This window comes from Amia ocellicauda, chromosome 5 (assembly GCF_036373705.1).
Source record: "Amia ocellicauda isolate fAmiCal2 chromosome 5, fAmiCal2.hap1, whole genome shotgun sequence".
NCBI classification, from domain to species: Eukaryota; Metazoa; Chordata; class Actinopteri; order Amiiformes; family Amiidae; genus Amia; species Amia ocellicauda.
The window spans coordinates 2,215,893-2,234,412 of NC_089854.1; the positions used below are offsets into that span (position 1 = coordinate 2,215,893).

General features: G+C 46.0%; 1 protein-coding gene across 12 annotated transcripts in view; it reads left to right on the forward strand.

Annotated features, from left to right (window-relative positions):
- Window positions 1–18,520, forward strand: part of plekha6 (pleckstrin homology domain containing, family A member 6) — a 108,594-nt gene that overhangs the window by 77,214 nt on the left and 12,860 nt on the right. For 7 of the 12 annotated variants that reach the window (XM_066703180.1, XM_066703181.1, XM_066703184.1 and 4 more), the window contains 10 exons: window positions 4,281–4,381; window positions 12,615–12,799; window positions 13,169–13,609; window positions 13,895–14,432; window positions 14,788–14,874; window positions 15,283–15,336; window positions 16,123–16,203; window positions 17,635–17,706; window positions 17,886–17,966; window positions 18,094–18,243. In XM_066703180.1, the coding sequence (XP_066559277.1) occupies window positions 4,281–4,381; window positions 12,615–12,799; window positions 13,169–13,609; window positions 13,895–14,432; window positions 14,788–14,874; window positions 15,283–15,336; window positions 16,123–16,203; window positions 17,635–17,706; window positions 17,886–17,966; window positions 18,094–18,243 (1,790 nt within the window). Of the gene's footprint in view, window positions 1–4,280; window positions 4,382–4,432; window positions 10,861–12,614; window positions 12,800–13,168; window positions 13,610–13,894; window positions 14,433–14,787; window positions 14,875–15,282; window positions 15,337–16,122; window positions 16,204–17,634; window positions 17,707–17,885; window positions 17,967–18,093; window positions 18,244–18,520 lie in introns of those variants that run through there. The other 5 variants (XM_066703185.1, XM_066703189.1, XM_066703190.1 and 2 more) reach the window with 5 other exon arrangements.

Consider the following 18,520-nt stretch of genomic DNA (forward strand, 5'->3'; position numbering starts at 1 on the left):
CTGCAAATAGAACTAAAGAAACACTAATCCGTCCTCTGACTCCGTCTTGTGTTAATTTATTTTATTGGTGTGTTGGCCTATTTCCCTGCGACGTCAATAGTGAAGCGGAGAACATGTTAGAGGATTCTCTTGAGAACATTTGAGTCCCAGACAAAGAGAGACACTGATGAGCTGAAAAATAACATAAACACCCTTTGCCACCTTCCTGTCACTCATAGAAATAATCTATTGTGACCTTCAGAGACCCTTGTGCAGTGAATAGATGATATGTGCAAAATGGGCTTTGAATAGATCAGTTTCTGCCTATGCCTAACCTCCCCCAAGGATTAGCAGCTAGGTCCAGTTAGTATAATGTAAATGTTTATCTTATTTTAAACAACTGACACCAGCGAACATGTCACAGCTCGCTCTCCACCTGGTGGAAGTCCAGAAGACATGAACCAAAGTTTGCATCAGCTGGTCTGTTGCATAACACCGTCACTTAAATATTTTTTCTCCTAACTTTTCTCACTTCCCTCCTCTGAGAGAGAGACATAACAATGCCAGAGCCTCCGAGTGAAACCCATATTAAGGCTTGACTCGTCTTCCTCGCCCGAGACGCCGCAGCTGCCAACTGTAGACCTTTTGTTTAGCTGTAATCAGCAATTTGTGAAAGTATTCATTTAATTTAAATGGCTAACTTGGAGCCCGGAGCTAAAGAAATGAACAGGATTTCTATCCATTGTGGCTTTGTGCATGTGGTTTCCCTTTTTCAGGAGAAGCACAGACATAAAGAAACACAAGATCTGTAGTTTAAAGTATGAAATTAAGAACTTAAGCTTAAAAGTGGAAAGAGGAGAAACAGATGTTATATGCAATGTTCACTATAAGAAGATGGACACTTGTGTGATCCTTTTGGATGTTTGTTACAAGTATCTATGAACACAAATCCAGGTCTGATGTCCCCATAAGGAGCAAAAGGCTTCAACTAAATCCTGCAAGACTTGAGACAATGATTTTTATTATAGAAAAACAAAACAACCCAATGTAACGTGTAGATTGAGAGCCATGTGTGTGTGTGTGTGTATCATTTGGGTGGGAGCTTCTGAGAGAATCTAATAACATACCAAAATAAACACAAACGTGTGACTGCAGTTAACAAGAACATGAGAAGGAGCGAAACTATAGCAGAGAGCAGAACGGAGTTTCTGCCGCTGATGTTAATTGAGTTTGAGGTAATGAGGATACATTTGTTGGAATCGGTGATGTTGTGCTTTTCACCTCACGAGCTGAGGATTGTGCAAACTGTCAGCTGTGACTACCAAGGCGCTGCTACTGTCCTTCTCTTAAATTGTTACAATAAGTTAATGCACTATCAATATAATATTGTTCTCAGCAGTTGTATACAGTTTTTAGTTTTGGCTTAATTCCATAATCCACTAGTTATTTTTACCTTCCTTTGCACAATAAAATTGGGACAAGGTCAGTCTGCCGCAGCAGGCACCCGCCAACAGAAATATTGCCTGTGATTGTTCCTGCGCTACACAAGGGTTTGGCGTTTTCTGGTTTAATGAAATGCTCATTAATTTCGTTGAGCTGAAATGTAATGACCCCAAATTTCATTCCCTGTACTCACTCACATATCATTTCTACCTGCCTTCCTCAAACATATAAGGTGCATACCACACCCAGAGATGAAGCAATTACTGTAATGAATAACCTGAAATTATTATTGTTGTTATTATTTGTGTAAGATGTCTTCGGTTCAGATCCCCCAGTAAACATCCATGTTGGTTGATTGAACTGATATTATAACTACTTCTAATACTGAAAAGCTGAACTTGCTAGTAGCCGTCAGGAGTGTAAACGTGCGTGCGATGGGCAGTGCATGTAGTTTAACTCGGCGCCTTCTTTGTCGTGACTGCGTTTGCGTTCATATATAACGTGACCGTGTCACTGTAAACATGATCTCAGGAATGTGTGTGAGCGATACACCGCTACAGGACAGGCCTGCGTTCGTGCTCTGAGGCATCGCTGACAGGACAAAGGACACACACAAAAACGTAGGTGTTGAAAAGGAATGTAGGCTGTTCCACACCAAAAACTGTAATTAGCTATAGTTGTGGTTCTGGATAGATACACTGTATTGTACTGTATAGGTGTTTCTTGCACTATAGTATAGTTGTGGGTTTTATTTATACTTCAGCTGTTCCCATTGCTGAGAGTTTGTCTTTAAAGGTTGAAACTTATAATTGTTTTGGCTAAAAAATGGCGTTCAATATTGTTCTATGGAATCTTTAAGACATTCTGGGAACACAAATGCGCTCCATTTTTGTCAATCTAAATTTAATCAGTTAAAGTCTCCCGTACTATTATTTTAATAATATTGGATATCATTAGATCAAAGATAGATAGTGAAAGGTTTGATGCAGTTTGGGGACTTTGCTGGAAGAACTTAAAATGTGGCAAAACTCCTGGGAATTTACATGTATGGTTCTTCGGCAGAAAAAGTCCTCGACGCAGATGCAGTTTTGAAGTCCTACAGGAATTACCTGCCGAAATAGTTTGTGTTGCTGTATTCTCTCTTAACTGATGGTCTACGTGCCAGACTGTTGTTTTGGAAACCCTCGGGGCTTGTGTAGAGTTTTTAGTTAATTGGCAAGTGGGATCATTAAGAAAGAAACCTCAGTCATGGTTTGAGATTCCACTGAGCATTTCGGGGCTGAGATTTTCCTCTCAGGTCTGTCGCATCCTCATTTATCTGCATTTGTCCTGCCAGCTGTGTTTGGAAACGCTGTGCTGGACCGTATGACCGAGCGATTTAGTGGTTCCTTCTCCGTAGCGGCAGGTGCGTTGCCAAGAATTCACTGTTTTGGTTGTCGCGTCTTTTTCAAGTCTCCCAGCTGTAGGAAGTGACAAAGTGCAGTTATTTTGTTGGCGTGTAGCTATGCGTGAATATTATCGTCCATGGGGGTGGCCTTGTTCGACAACATCCCAAGTATGCTTTAACTTTAACAGCCTATATCTCAACCAGACAATCTTACCAGCGCTGTTGTCACACTGTGCTTCCGAAACTGTTTTCATTCAGTTTAACGACTTGTATTGTGTGTAACCTATAATTGTACCCACACATGTATTGTTCTTTATGATTTAGCATTTTACCTTTTCTTTGTTAAAGCAGAGCAAAGAGGTATTTATCCCTCCAGTTTAAATGAGGACTGCTTTTAATTAAGAAGGACAGCCTGTAATCTCGCAGTCTTTACTGAATGGCAGTTCGCTTTTTGCTTTTTTGTTGTGTGTGTTTGTTTTGTTCCTTACCTGGCCTCGGTGGGTGTGGACGCTGCCCTCACAGCGCAGGGCGGCGTCCTGTGAGCTTGACATGTTAATCATGGGGACAGGTTTTACGAGCAGGTTTTTTTTTTTTTTCCTCTCTCCCTGGCAATTATAGGGACACGAGTATGGCCAAAAAAAACATGTTGCAAGTCGTGCTTTTGTTTTGCAGTGTCCGACACAGGTGGTGTGTGTCTGTGTGTGTCCCTGTGCGTACCTGTGTGTGTGTGTGTGTGAGAGAGAGTGTCTGTGCTAGGGGGGTGTTGGGCAGTTTATGAATGTACAGTGCAGGAGTCATGCAGGCACTGCTTCTGTAATAGCGCTGGGCTATTGCGTGTGTGTGTGTGTGTGTGTGCACACCTGCGACAGTACACACTGCCTCTCATTGGCTAGTCGCATTCCCTCCAGTTTCACAGGTACAGTTGGAGAGGGGCCAGGCTTAGATTCCACCAAGACTGAGTCACGAGGCCTGATCACTATCTCTCAGCTCAGCAGAAAAAAAATAGAAAAGGAAAAACAAGCCGAGCGCGCACACACACTCACATACACACCGCCCCGCCGGCTCAGTCGCTACAAACCAGCAGCCCGGGGAAGAGGCTCTCAGTCCTGCACATTTCGCAGCGGATCCTAGAGCTGAGAGACTGGCACATCACTGGATCTCTCGTTTGCCTTTAACATTTTGATGAAGGGTTTCATATTTAAATGAGCTGGCTTTCTCTCTCCCTGAGACAAAGGGGGTTTATAAATAGATACCTTTCCTTCTTCTTAATTATTGTTATGGTTCGAAATCCAGGAGTGCTTGGGATGGAAGTCCACGATGGGATGAAGTTTGCCTCTTGTCCTTCTCATCGTTACCTGGAAGAGGAGCTGGGCTTTTGAGCTTCCCTTGGGGGGATTTAATCTGCTTTCTTCGTGGTTTCTTTCCACGTCATTATTCATCTGTTTGTTTATTTTTACTTCTGCCGATCCAGACGAGAAGGAGGAAGGTGTGTTGGGCAGCATCCCTCTGCTCAGCTTTCGCATCGGCGGAGTCCAGCCCTCGGATAACATCAGCAGGAAGTACGCCTTTAAGGTCAGTCTGTGGGGGGCGCCGTGCCACCTGGGGTCCCGGGCAGTGGGTGGGGTGGAAGCGTCTCTTCTCTGGAGGGGAAGAGGGAGCGCAGTGTTGGAGCACAGGGAGTAGCTGTGTCCGAGTGCAGCCGTATTGAAATGCAGGCGTTGAACGGGCTGGTCGGGTTGGCGCAGTGTCAAAGGTGCAGGGGAACGGTTTCCCTGCGTCTGTGCAAACACTGCGCCGCAGAGCGCACTCGATCTAAATTCACACTGTTCTGTTGAAGGCGAGGAATTCAAGCCTGTTATATAATACTGTTTACAATATTCACCACTGTGACTTCTGGGTGCCTGAGCTATATTTACACACACTAGTGCACATGGGGCCATTTTCCTTATTTGTTTCTGTGTTTGTTTGCTTGTTTTGACAGCGTGACCCGTTGATGGAAATGTCCTTGGTTGTGTTATGGTTGTTTTTTAGGGTGTGTTTTATTTAAACCTAAAATGTGACAGAAGGCATAATAGACCCAGAACTCTGGAACAGCAGCAAATTCCATGAGATTAAAGTTGTAGTAATAATAATAATAATAATAATAATAATAATAATAATAATAATAAACCTGTGAGTTTCCGAAACACTGCCAGCAGCGATTCTGACACCTGTCCCTTCAAATTGGCAAACGGATGAGTGTGAAGGAGATAAGTGAGGAAGGTGGGGGCGGTGGAGCAGCGGTCGCTGAATGCAGTCGTTCTCCTCCAGTCTGAATATCTGGTGGTGCTATAATCCACTCTCTGTTATTTGTTTCCTTATTTTAATACTCTGTGATACTTTGTAACACTGGATTGACCTGCAGATACTTTGTGCATTTACATAAATATACAGAAAGATGCGAGCCTGCCCTCGAAACTAAATAATCTGTACCTCCCCCCAAATAATGAACAAGGTCATCTGAGCGCCACCCTGTGTTATAACCTGTTTTTACTTTCATGCAAAAGATCTGAGTCAGCAGCCAAGACATGCAATACTGTTTTTAATATCAAATAAATAAGTAACTCAATACATTTTAAACAAAGTCCATGGTTGCGGCATTGCTTTCTAATACGCCCGTTCCAAGCGCGGTTCCAGTGCCTGTCTTATCTGACATCACTGTTTTCAGCGCTCGTTTCAGGCAATTAGACCTGACCTCCGGGCCGAGCACAGACCAGAGCCTTGCACAGCTTGAACGTGTTGAAACGGCCCAACTCTGAGATGATGAGATATACCATCTTCACCCCGGGAGACGAGCTGATGCATTATTAACCAGACTGAGCAGTCCTAATGGATAGTTAAACTAAAATCCACGTGTCACGACTCATTCATCCACAGTGAGACTCCCTCTCTCAGCAGAGGGCCCCGCTGCAGTGCAGAAACCCACGGGAAGAGTAAATGAACCCATCAGAGACTGTCCATGGTGCGAAGTTTGCTATATTCGCTGGATTCTCCGCCGTCTCCTTCGCATCGTCAGCACGTGCTTGGTGACCTCCCTCTGACCTGTAACACACATCTCCACTCACTCACTTAGTATGAAATCGACACCAGAGATAGAAGTTGAACAATCGACGCTAATAAAACTTCTTTCAACAGAAACCAATGGCATGTTTAGTCCGTGTGAGGTTCTCTTCTTATTTTTCTACCTCGTTTTTTAAAAATTATTTCTTAAACTGAATATTGATTTCCTCCCCTTGTTTAAAATTGATTTCTCATCTTCTTATCTGACAGTTTTGTGTCGGAAGGTATTGGATTTCCGGGCAAGAGCATAGACTAGGCTGTGCTGAATGTGAATACACGCACACTTTATTTTTCCCTCTGGTTCGTATCTCCGTCTGTTTCAACTGGCCGGCACCGCGTTCTCATGGGCTGCTAAAGTACACTGTGAGGATACAAATATAGTGCCCAACATATGGGATAGATAGTCAGACCAGGATTGATGAATAAATACCAATGGAAAGATGGATATCTGGAAATAAAATCAACATTGGAATAACGTCAACGGAAAATGTTGACTGAAAGAGAACCCCCTGCAATGCAACTTTGTTTAAAAAAGCTTTTTATTACAAAGGAAGGAGAAAAGAAAGATGCTACATGTCTCTCTTGGTCTCCTTTCTTCTCCCACACTTTAAAGTTACTTGATGCAGGCCTTGAGGAGGTTCCTGCTCAGTCACCAGGGTGGACAGACTGGAAAACATTCCCCTTATTGGTCCAAGAAACAGAAGTTAAGACATGAAGTAAAGCAAAAAGCTAAGCAAATGAATCCTCCTGTAAACCATTAAGTAAAACACATCATCAACAACACTTGCAGATCTGGGTAGACTCTCTCTGTAGAATTAAAATCAGATTATTCCTCATCGCTGGGAACAGGAGGAAGGCGTGACATTTAAAAGCAGGCAAAGTGAGGTGGTTTAGTTTCAGCAGCGAGTCACACAATGTTATCAGCGGGTCACAGCCACAGGACAATCGTATCTGTGTCAGCGGTGCGCAGGTGAATAGATGTTCCTTGTGGGAGGCCTGTTTGTTTTTGGAAATGTGTGTATTTGCACATTGTCGGCCCTGTTTCACTGTTTGAGTGCACGGCTCAGGTTTCCTCTCGTCGGAGACGTAGTGTTGGCCAGTGCAGGGAGGTTGGGGAGCTGGTGTTGGTAATTTGTGAAATTAAAATCAGACAACATCCACTTTTAGTATCACTGAGGAAGATTATTTATTGACAACTATTTACTGAGAGAGAGACTAGCTGGGATACACACACTTACCAAGAGAAAATGAGAGGCTCTTGTACCTTGAGGGAGTTTCTAGGCTTGTTTACATTACCAAAAAAGAAACAGGCACTGAGATGGCCAGCCCCCTGCTAGAGGTCCTGGGGTACAGCTGGGCGGCACAGTGATCGGCTTCCAATAAAATGGAGACCGTGCTGAAGGAGGTCACAGCTCCTCTCCAGTGGTCTGAAGCCTAAATAGAAAGATCCCCTTCCTCCTCCTCCCTCCTTCCCTCCCTCTCTTCAGCTGCACCAGGAGCAACTGATCTTTGTTGACCTCTCTCTCGCTCGCTCTCTCTCCGCTGAGCTGTTGCTCTCGGGTACCTCTGGCTTTAGAGAGACATTCCTCGGACACATCCCTGCCTCAGCTCCTCAATCCCGACCTCTGGGCTGCCTCGCCCACTGCAGGCTTAATAGAAGTTACCAAAGGTCAAACCTGTTGCTGTTCTCCTCATTTCGTTACAGCAGTTTCGCTCTACTGGGTGTTGTTCATTTTTTCATTTTCATGAAAGGAGTAGAAACTCTGTAAACTACGAGTCGTAGTCAGACCCCAGCTGTCTGTCACCGCCAGGCACTTTTGTTGCCCCTTCACTCTCGACAACTTTTTAATAAAACACGCGTCTCAACACTCGAACACAGAAACGTTATCCTGCCTCCCCTAATTGTCAAGGAATTTATTGGACTTAAAATTTAAAATACAGGCTGTTACTCAGGACTTCGCAGAATGGCAGTTCCAGCAGATAACACAACTCACAATAGTGCGTCAGCGTCAGACTTGTCAGATGGGAACCCAGTCAAGGGATTCTGCCGGTTTCATAAGGCAGTGGCGATGAAGGCTTTTTTCCCTTATAGGCTGTAATTAAACTACAGACCCTATAAATAGAGAAGCCCATCTGGGAATTTCTAATCAGTCGCAGAACATTTCTCTCTGCCTGTCTATGAGTCGTATGAAGTGAGTCTATAAATATTCCAGTGTGCTGCGGCCTGACAGATCGGACTTACCTTCACTAAACTGAAACTTTCACAAGAAACAACCGATGAAAGGAGGCGGGAGATCAATGCGGAAAACTAAAAATAACAGCTTAGCGAGTGTTTCTCAACACAATGGGAATGTTTTATCCCACGGCATGTAAGAAAACCACACGTTTTATCTGTGGGGACTGCAGCGGTGGAGATAGGAGAGGAAGAAAAGAAAAAAACACGGTTTATCTTTTAATCACAGACCCCAGGACCAGAAATGACAGCAGCTCCGTCGATTCAAATTTAAGCAAATAAAGAGGGAGCTGTCAAGCTGCTATCCGTCTATAAACACCCCTGGAGTCTCCGTTTCCAGCTCCACGCCCCTCCGGGGAGAAATCCACACTGTTCAACATTTTAGAAAGTAAATTGTCATGAAAGGAGTGTAGTGTCTTGCATTGTGCAGCACTGGTCTTTAAAAAAGAGTTTAAAAAGAAAAGAGAAGATAAAGGAACTATTTTATATTTAATAATTCCACAGACTCACATTCTTAAAAAAAAAAAGTGATACATTTTACTATTGACTGTTTTTGTAGCTTTTCTTTTAATAACAGAGCTTGTAGATTGCATTTGAGCTTCTTTTTACACTGATCAATTATTTAATTGTGCTTCTTGGCAAGTTTATATATATTAATTTTGTGTTCTGCTGTAGTTTGACTTGAGTTCTCGCGCAGGCATCTTGCAGGCGTCACTTTTCGGTTAAAAAGGACCCCTGTAATGACCTAATTTCCCTAAGTCACACAATGTCAACTTGAGCTTGGAAAAACGTCCCATATCTGCATGTGAAAAGGAGCGTGATGCCGCTGGATAGACCCCAGACAGGAGAAGAAACTAGAAAACTGAGTTCTCCGATGGTTAACTAACTGTTGGCTTCTCTCATTACTTGATCCCATCCTAATTGATCCCCAGCTGAAATTGTTTTATGCTGATACCATTTTACCTCCCTGAATGTTTTAAGGTTAATTGATGCATCCTTTGTCTCTGTCTAGAAAACCAATTAAAAATAATAATAATTATCAAACAGTAACAGGAATTTATTTGTATTATGATTGACTGGGAATACAACAACCAGCGGCTAACCACAAACGAACATGATCAACGAGGCCACCAGCCCTGTACTCGCTCACGGTTGTTCTTGTGGGAGAGCAGCACGTCTCGCCGGCGTTTCCTGGTGAAAAAGCTCGTCAGGAGACTGTGTGGAAAGCAAAATTACCGGTTTGTAACCTAAACCGCTGCGAGGGTGCCTGACGTGATCTGTTTTCCATAACGCTGTCATTTGCACTTGAAGGAGCTGAGGTGTCTGTGCAGCACATTGCAATGTGGACATCAGCATGAAAATCTCTTCCTATCGGGCCCTGGGGTAAAACTCTTATCTTTCCCACGCTTCAGATTAGTCCCTCGGCTTCAGTAGCGGCCGGTGTCAGGCGTGTGCGTTTACTATTTATTTATTTATCTACACCTGTCTTTTATTCTTTGTGTATTTGTTACATCCAGAGTCCCCAGATGTAGGTCATTATAAGCGCTGAACTTTAGCCTTTAGCATCAGGGTCAAGAACAGGGGCTTGTGTTTATGACTTCGAAACACAACCCAAACAACACTATCATCTCTGGATAATCTCCGGCACTGACCTCGTGTATCTCCAATTAACTCGCCTCGTCTGCACATATCCCAGCGATTAAGACTATCTTAATGGCCTTTTAAAACAATTAACCTACTGTTTTATGTGCTTGTGTGATTTGTGATACTGTCCAATGATGTGGAACCTGTGTGTGTGTGTGTATGTGGGTGCGTGTGTATCTGTATGTGTGTGTGTATCTGTGTGTGTGTGTGTATCTGTATGTGTGTGTGTGTATCTGTGTGTGTGTGTGTATCTGTATGTGTGTGTGTGTATGTGTGTTTTCTGTTCTTACTACCAAGAAATGGAACCACATTTAATCACCGTTGTATTGAGAAGAGCAGTGCTTCCCTCTTGTGGTGTTTCTGGTACTGCAGTAAAACTGAAACACTTATATTAACTGCGTATCTCTGAAGTTGGCCTTTTCTTGCCTTATTCGCATATGTGTTTATGTATTCGCTGCTGTGTATTATTATTATTATTATTATTATTATTATTATTATTATTATTATTATTATTATTCCAGATCTGACCGGGGGTTATAAAAATAAAACCTAAACCATGGTATAGTTGCAGAGTCTACAGTGAGAGGGCCGGGGACCTTGATGGTCTTGCTTTATGCTGTGCTATAACTACAGAAAGAGAGAGATTCCTAAAGCATTTCTGTCTCGCTTCTCGTTAAGGGTTTAAAGTGTTTGCTTGTCACTTCACTGCATGCTCTTGCGGATTTGTTCTCATTGTTGTCACTGCCTTGATGTGGGAGCAGGAGAGATGTCAGCATGAGGCTCCAGACACAAACCACTTGGACACGTTAAGCACACCGTTGTCTCCGCCTGCGTTTTGGGGATTTGCGGAATACAAAGGCTTATGATGTAATATTGACCTGCCCCAGCAATCGCATTGCAAACACCGCCCCTGTCATGTGACCTGCTGTTGACCTTGATCTCACTTTGACCTGTGACCCGTTGACCTTCATTCAGTGTTTCTTCTTTCCTGTTCACACCTGTTTCTGAGGACCCCTGAGTGCAGCTGTCCTTCATTGTGCCTGTTTGAGTTCCCAGATGAGCTCCCTTACTGTAGGTAGTATATCCCTTTCTCTTTCTATTACAGCTACACGTCTGAGACAAAAGGAAGGCTGGATTCACTAAGTTTTTATCCACATTAGAGCGATGCTGTGAGACATTTCAAACTATAGCCAATGTGTCCAACAAACCAGTTGCTTTGTTAAGGTGAAATACTGGGATTGCCTGCTCCTCTGACCTGTGTTTTCACTTAATCAGGTTTGAGATTATGCCGTGTGTTACTCAAGATTAACTCTTTTGTGAAGCCCCTGTTGTACCACGCATACTCAAACATAAATACAGAAATGCATACGTTGTAGCACATACAGTGACGGATATGCATTTGGAAACGATTAAGATAAGATCCTAGTTCATTCGATCCATGGTCATCTGACGTCATGCTTGCTATTCATCCAATCAAACAGTGTTGTCATGTTTACCTATTTCTATATGAAATACTGTGGTGTAAACCTTGCAGAACGAGGTCAAGCAGAGCTGTTAAGTCGTCTTTTGTCAAAAGAAGACGGATCGCGCAGCACTGCCTGCCGCTGAGTAAAACCTTAGTAAATCTGGCCTGACATGTCTTTAAATAATGCCTGACGTTAGGGACCCGAGCCGAGTCTCTCGATCGGGCCCCGGCTGTGCCGATGCAGATCAGTGGGCACCTTCAGCTTATGGGCAGTGAGGTTGTCAGTATGAATCGCACCATTCATCCTTCAAACCTGCGTCTGTGAATATCACCCGGACTGAGATATTTTTGCACATTTAAATAAGGAAAACCCATGAAAATAGAATAAAACAGGCCGCCTTAGTTAGTAACTTCCTCCCACTGCGGCTCTGTCCGAACTGAAAAGCTTGACTCAGCGTTGTCCTGTTCAAGTGTGCCATCGATTCATTGGCACAAGTCAATAAATTTAACAGACAAGAAAAGCCCCTCACTGCTGAAGCTGAAGATGCCCCTGCTCTTCACTGGAGACGAGCCCAGATCGAACCTTTGACCGACACACATCGCAAAGTGCCAATCTGTCTCCTACTGCGGTGCAATTGAATGCTTTAAATACAATTAATACATCAAAACGCCATGGGGTACAGCTTTGTAATTTGTGATTCACGGGTGGGTGAAAGTTTGGAGTCGGTCTGGTCTTATTTATAGCAGTTTTGCTTACTAGTAATAAGATTAGCACTACTGACACGCCTTCACGTTCACAACCTCACAGCCATCCCCGTTCCTTCACTGAACATCTCAGATTGCTGTGATTACTGCATTGAATGTTTTTCCGAATCATTCCCACTATATAAAACACTACTCCTTCTCCTACTAATAATGTTTTGGCTCTGTTTTCACTGAATTAATTATAATTTTTTCTTTTTTTTGGGGTGATGCAATTTTGTGTTATGCTAATGTTGTTTTACAGGTGTTTAAATAAGATACTATCACTACCACAACTTACAACAATATCCTACTGATTACCTGTGAGTCACACAATGCATACATTAAGATTTGAGAGAGAAAAACACTGAAATGCATTGTGTGACTAAAGGATTTTATACCACTTAACTGCATGCTAGAATAAAATAAGGCGAGACTAATGATGGCAAGTGAGCTTTGTTTATTGTTGTACTGTGTTCCTGAAAGGAAATCCTTGCAAGGATTGTGTCCTTACTGAACACTGATTGATTGATTGATTGATTGATTGCTTTGGTCTGCAAGGCTGGGCTGTTGCGACTCTAACCCTCGCGCCCGTGTCTGGTGTCTGTTTCTTTCTCCGGCAGGCGTGTTGTGAGGAGGAGGAAGAGGGCGAAGGGAGCCGCAGTAACGGGAGCTCGGCCTTCTGTCTGCAGGCGGAGCACGCGGGGATCCGGACATACTACTTCAGCGCCGAGTGCCGGGAGGAGCAGGAGTCCTGGGTGCGAGCGATGAGCGACGCGGCCCGCGTGTACATCGTACCCACGCAGAGGTACGGCACCGCACTGCTGGAGACACAAGGGTCACCCAGGCTGCTTCCTGGGGTCTGAGTTACAGCGCTGGCACTATTCACTGATTACGAGTCCCCTGCAAGTTAGTAATGTTATTGAGGTGTTGATTGTCTTTGAAAATGGCAACCGTCTAATAAATAAACACACATTAATCAATCCTGTGCTGGTTTATGAGTTGTATATAAATGGACAAACCTGCACAGAGATTGCCAAACCAAACCACGGTTATAAACCTCCGTGAACAACCAAGCAAGCACTGACAGACCCGCACACATGCAAAAGCCGACACTCTTTCATTGGTGGCCCACAGTGTTGAGAAAAGAGCTCTGTTTGTGCCGTTTCTCCACCAGGAACAACACGGAGAACATTCCCCCGTCGGGGACGAACAACACCATGGTGACAAAGGCGGCGGACCCGCACCAGCGGGGGGAGGGCGACGGCAGGGGGGCCGAGACCCGGGAGTCGGGCAAGCGAGAGCTTAACGGGGTCGGCACGGCAGAGATGGTGACCCCCACCTCACCCCTGACCCCCGACCTGGGTGGCCGTGTCCGGGAGGAGAGGGGGGTCAACCACCCCAACGGCTGGGGCAACTACGCCCCCCCCAACGCCTCAGCCTTCCAGCCCCGGGAGCCCCGGGAGACCCGGGAGGCGCGGGAGAACGCCGTCCTGCGCAGGGGCTTCGTGCCGCGGACGCAGCCGGAGAGGATGGCGCAGAGGAAGAGCTCCATGACGCAGCTGCAGCAGTGGGTGAACCTGCGCAGGGGCATGTCGGTGCCGGACGAGCTGCGCAGGTAGAGAGAGCGGCGGTGGGGCGGGGGGGCAGCTGTGACGGCGCCTGGGTGTGGACGTGTGTTGGCTTTGCTACTTTACACGAAAGCCTGATTGAGATCCCTGCATTACCACACAAAAGCAGCCCTTGTAGAGAGATGATTAATGACTGTTAATAATCTTCCATTATTACTACAGTCTGAAATGCTAAGAAGCCAAACAGCTCTTGAGTCACCAGGCGGGCACATTGTTTCCAGAGTCAAACTAAATCCCCTCTCACTGTTTCTCCCTCCTCTTCCTTCCCACAGTCCCTCCCATTACTACGCAGTGAACCGGGGTGCTCCGGCAGACTACTATGGCATGTACGGCCCCCAGTATGTGGAGGAGTACGGGCTGTACCCCCCAGGCGTGCGTCCTGACAGCATCTGCTCGGTGACGCCGGGCTTCGAACGCGTCCCGCCTCGCTGGGTGCCTGAAGAGAAGAGGACCCCCTTGCGGGACGGGCCGCTGTATGCCCGGGAGCGGCCGCGGGAGCCGGTGCCTGGCAGCGGGTACCAGTGGGCCCCCCAGGCCGCCATGCCCCCCACCCAGCAAGCCACGTATTACACCCAGATGGACTCGGCCCAGAACACCATGCGTCGGTTGTCCATGCAGCCGCGCTCGCGCTCAGTGCCGCGCTCCCCCTCGACCACGCAGGGACCCTACGCCCCTGGGACCCGCGCCTTCTCCCCCGCGCGGTCCCCCAGTGCCCGCTTTGACCGCGGCGCCCCGGGGAGGTTCCGGGAAGAAGTGATCTACGCCGACCCGTCCGCCTACGCCCTGAGGAGGTCCATGAGCTCCCCCAAGGTACTGAGCAGCTCTGAGATATTGTTGCCGAATAGGCCACAGCTGTCCAAAAACTAGAAAGAGCACGAATTTGTGGCGCAAACGTCATTCCTCTTGAGATCGGTCTTTTGGTGTGGGTGATGTTATGGTCTGTCTGTCCTCCACACACAGTAGCATCAATTCAGTGCCTGTATATATAATACAAATCAAGGCCATGGACTGTCAAAAACATCTTACTAGAAATAGTAGAATTGAAAGACTTACCTTAATAGAATCTACAGTAACAGTCCCCTCTTATATTCTGACGTGTTATTCGGTCTTGGCATGACTTCATTTCAGCGAATTCTGGTTCTCATGGTATCTCTCCGTGTTTCAGTACGAGTATCCCGGAGACAGGAGGTCCATGCCCCAAGGAATATACCCCTACAACTACCCTGGGTCCCCCTCTTTGCGGGACAAAATGGTAAGTGCCACATGGCTTTCCACCTCATTCTTCAATCTGCTTTAAAAAGAATATGAATTTACCTACTGTATCTGTTTCAATGTGCGTTATTTCAGTTGCATTTTAAAGTATTTCTTGCAAACTGATACAATAATCCCCCATATTGGCAACAACAACTGGACTTAGACCATCCGAAGATTCCTACTCCTGATCTCTAATCCCAGTGGGGCCTCCTCGTGGTCTTGGAGAGAGGGGATTTCTGTTGTGTTTGTGTGCATGGGGGTCCCCCGCTCTGACTTGACTGTTGCTTGCTTCAGTGCTGTGAGACCACGTGCCGTGTTGATACAGCTCGCCACTTTCCTTTCTTCCTGTTCTGTCTGCATCTCTCTCTTCTCTCACTGCTGCTGCTGTCGCTGCTACTTGGCTCAGGAGGACATTTTAGACCTGCAGTTGCAGAGAAATCTGGAATACCTGGACCAACAGGTGGGTTTCATCCTGAGCCGAGGCAATGCTTCCGATTCGATGAGCAAAGCATGTGGAGACTAGGGGCTAGTAGTCGGGGGGGGTGCTGGGGTACTTTCTTGGGGTTGGGGCTGTGGGAAGCTCTTCTGTCTGTCAAACATTATGCTTTGGGTGAGTTGGGTGCAGATCTGTCACAGCTGGGTATGACGTAAACCTGAGAGAGTTTGTGTGTGTGGAGGTAGTGGAACATGTAGGTTTGAGGCAGAGATGTGTGGACTGGAGTATCGACTGGACCTGATGGTCAGGGTGTGAGTGTTGAGGCCGAGAGTATTTTTGAGGTGGCCAGCTGTGTTGGCCGGCCGTGAGGGTAGGGGTGGAGAGGAGCTCATGTGGTCACATTCCTGCATTCTGTTCTTCCATGTTGGTCCTTTTCTCTGTCTCACTGCATGATGTGTAATGTATAGAAAGGGGGTGAAAACTATATCTGAGGCAATCCTACACAGCCTTTCCATTCTGACACCTTGGAGAGTCTTCCACGTAGAGAGTACAGGCGCTGTCTCAAAACACTGCATCCCTGCACTGCACCACCTTTAGTCTGTGCGTGTGTTTGTGTGTAAAGCATGGTTCACCGAGATGAGCGAGTGTAGGAACGTTGAGTCTTACTGGGAAAGGTCTGTCGCAAAAAAAGGGGCTGCAGGGGAACGCAGAAGGATTGTTGGTGTCAGGGGTTGCTTCTTAGCCCTGGTCTGTTCCTGCCCTCTGGCCCACGCCGAGCTGCAGAGAGAGTGACAGTGTGTCTCACTCCAGGTGACAGAGGGCGATCATCTGATCAGCATGGTGCACAGAATGGTGGAGAACTCCTCACCCCGAGCAAAGCTCTACTCACAAGTAAGAGCAGAGAGGGAGTTACTGGGAGAGTCAGGCAGGCTGTGGGGGGGCTATAGATACTGTGGCCTGTGGATACTGAATTAAGGTTCAGTCCAAATCCTTCTGAATATTCTGATATATGGCACCTCTATGTATTATCATCTGTGATCTGTTGCTTATACATTTCAAAACATCCATCTGAATCCTTACTCGTCTTGAGAAAGCAATATTCCAGTTTGATTCAGTTTTGCCACAGAACGAAAAGTGAACATGCAGGACGCACACTGTTAATGTCGTTAAATGCAGTCTCACCATTAGAATGCTACAAAATGTTTGTCTTTAAAATGTTACATGTAGTATAAAGCTCTAATGTATTTTATAAAAGCATGTCAAGATCATTTGTACTGGCTTATGATCGACCTCTGAAGCGATCCAAGACTATTATGTAAACATGATTACTGCTATAATGTTAACAGTTGCAAAATAGTTATGGCATCCCATCTTCTTCCTGAAGGTGGGGTGTAAAATTCAGATCCCCTACACAGCCTGCCTCTCTCCCAGCTCTCTAGCTATGCAGACTCTTGCCGTTAGATGTTAGATTATCACCTCGACCCCATGGCCCTTTCCTCGGATCCGCATGATCCCAGGTTAAACCCTGGTGCTCCGGTTCCCCCATGATTCACCTTGCGCTGTCATGTGACCCCATTGCCCATCGTTCACCTCCTGCGTCCCTCACTGCTCCTTGTGCTCCGTGTCGCTCTGTGTTCCCCCAGCTGTCCATGTTGTCTGTGTCCTCTCAATGCTGCCGCAGCTCACATGTGTGGGAGGCCGGAGGAGAAAGTGGGTGGATGATGTTATTACTGCAAAGGCCTGGTCCTGGATCACTGATTTTAAAACAAACACTGGAAGAAAACTGAAATAAAAAACTTGTTGAAACCAAACTCTTTTTTTCCTTCATGGTTTTCAGATATTGGTTTGAGCTGTTTTGTTTTTGTTTGTAATATTTGTGAGATCCATTCCATGACAATACTGCACTGTACCCTCACTGGATTACTGCACAGCGATTGAATATAAGTTTCTTTCAAGTCAAAGTAAATATTCACTGTAGTTACTTGTTGGTAGTTACATAACAGTATATTATAATTCTCTGGCAGTACAATACATTATGTAGAATATATGTACCATGTCATTACAGCATTACATCTATAATGTATTACAGATTACTGTCACAACTCTGAATTAAAGGAACATATCCTGACTGAATCTTAACGGCCACAGTAATAGACCACTACAAGAGCTCCAGTACAGTCATAACTAAAGCCATACCTGACATCTCTGAAGTGTTGTGAGAGCGCTGTGGGTTAGCTGACTATTCATGTAGACTGAGGACTGGGTGGTTTCCTCTGAGACCCAGAACCAGCAGATCTCAGAATCTTTTCTTTTCTATCACAGCCCATGTCTCCATATAACGACATCTACAGAGACATGCACCCTGCTTTCAAGGCCAACGAGATGGAGATCGATGTAAGTCCGCCGTGTTTGCCATCTCACAGTACTATTCCCTCCGCCATCTTCTTCGAAGCAAAAAGAACACTGTATCGGTCTTTATGGGAAGTGCTGTGAGCGGTTATGAATGGAGGAATGCACAATTTGAGCCCTGCTCTTGAACCGTCTGCCCCTCTCTGTCTGTCTGTCTGTAACAGAAGCTGCTGGGGCGACTGTGCGAGCAGAACCGGGTCCTGAAAGATCAAGAGGCGGCCGTGCAGCGTCTGCATGTTGATAAGGTAACGGGGCGGTGCAAACATTGGCCCTCGCCAGCAGCACTGTTGGCTTTAAGTATCCATGCCCTGGAAGACAGGAAGAATGGCTTGGTGTTGGAGAGGCTGAGGTTGGTGTCGTCTCCGTCCACAGGACAACCTGGAGGGAGCGCTGGTGGCCACACACCAGGAGCTGGAGATGTACCGGAGCCAGCCGGCCCTGGCCGAGAAGCTGCAGGTGAAGAAGGAGTCCCTGCAGAACCAGCTGATCAACATCCGCGGGGAGCTGTCACAGGCCACCAGTGTAAGGGGCCGTGGGGGGGCAGGAACCATAGAGGAGATCGTATTGTCATGTTAGGCTCCAGTTCAGCTCTAGATTCTCAAAGTATAGCAGTGATCGTATTCAAATATTGTATAATGATGATAATGTCAATAACGGAAATCATATCCCAGCTGAGAGGTCTACGCATTTTTCTAATGCAAAGGGCCGAGCTGTTTTGCGGTGGACTGAAACAGAGGTGAGGGAAATGCGTAGAGCTGGTTTGGAGGTGTGTCTGTGTTCAGGGTCCGCCTGACCTCAG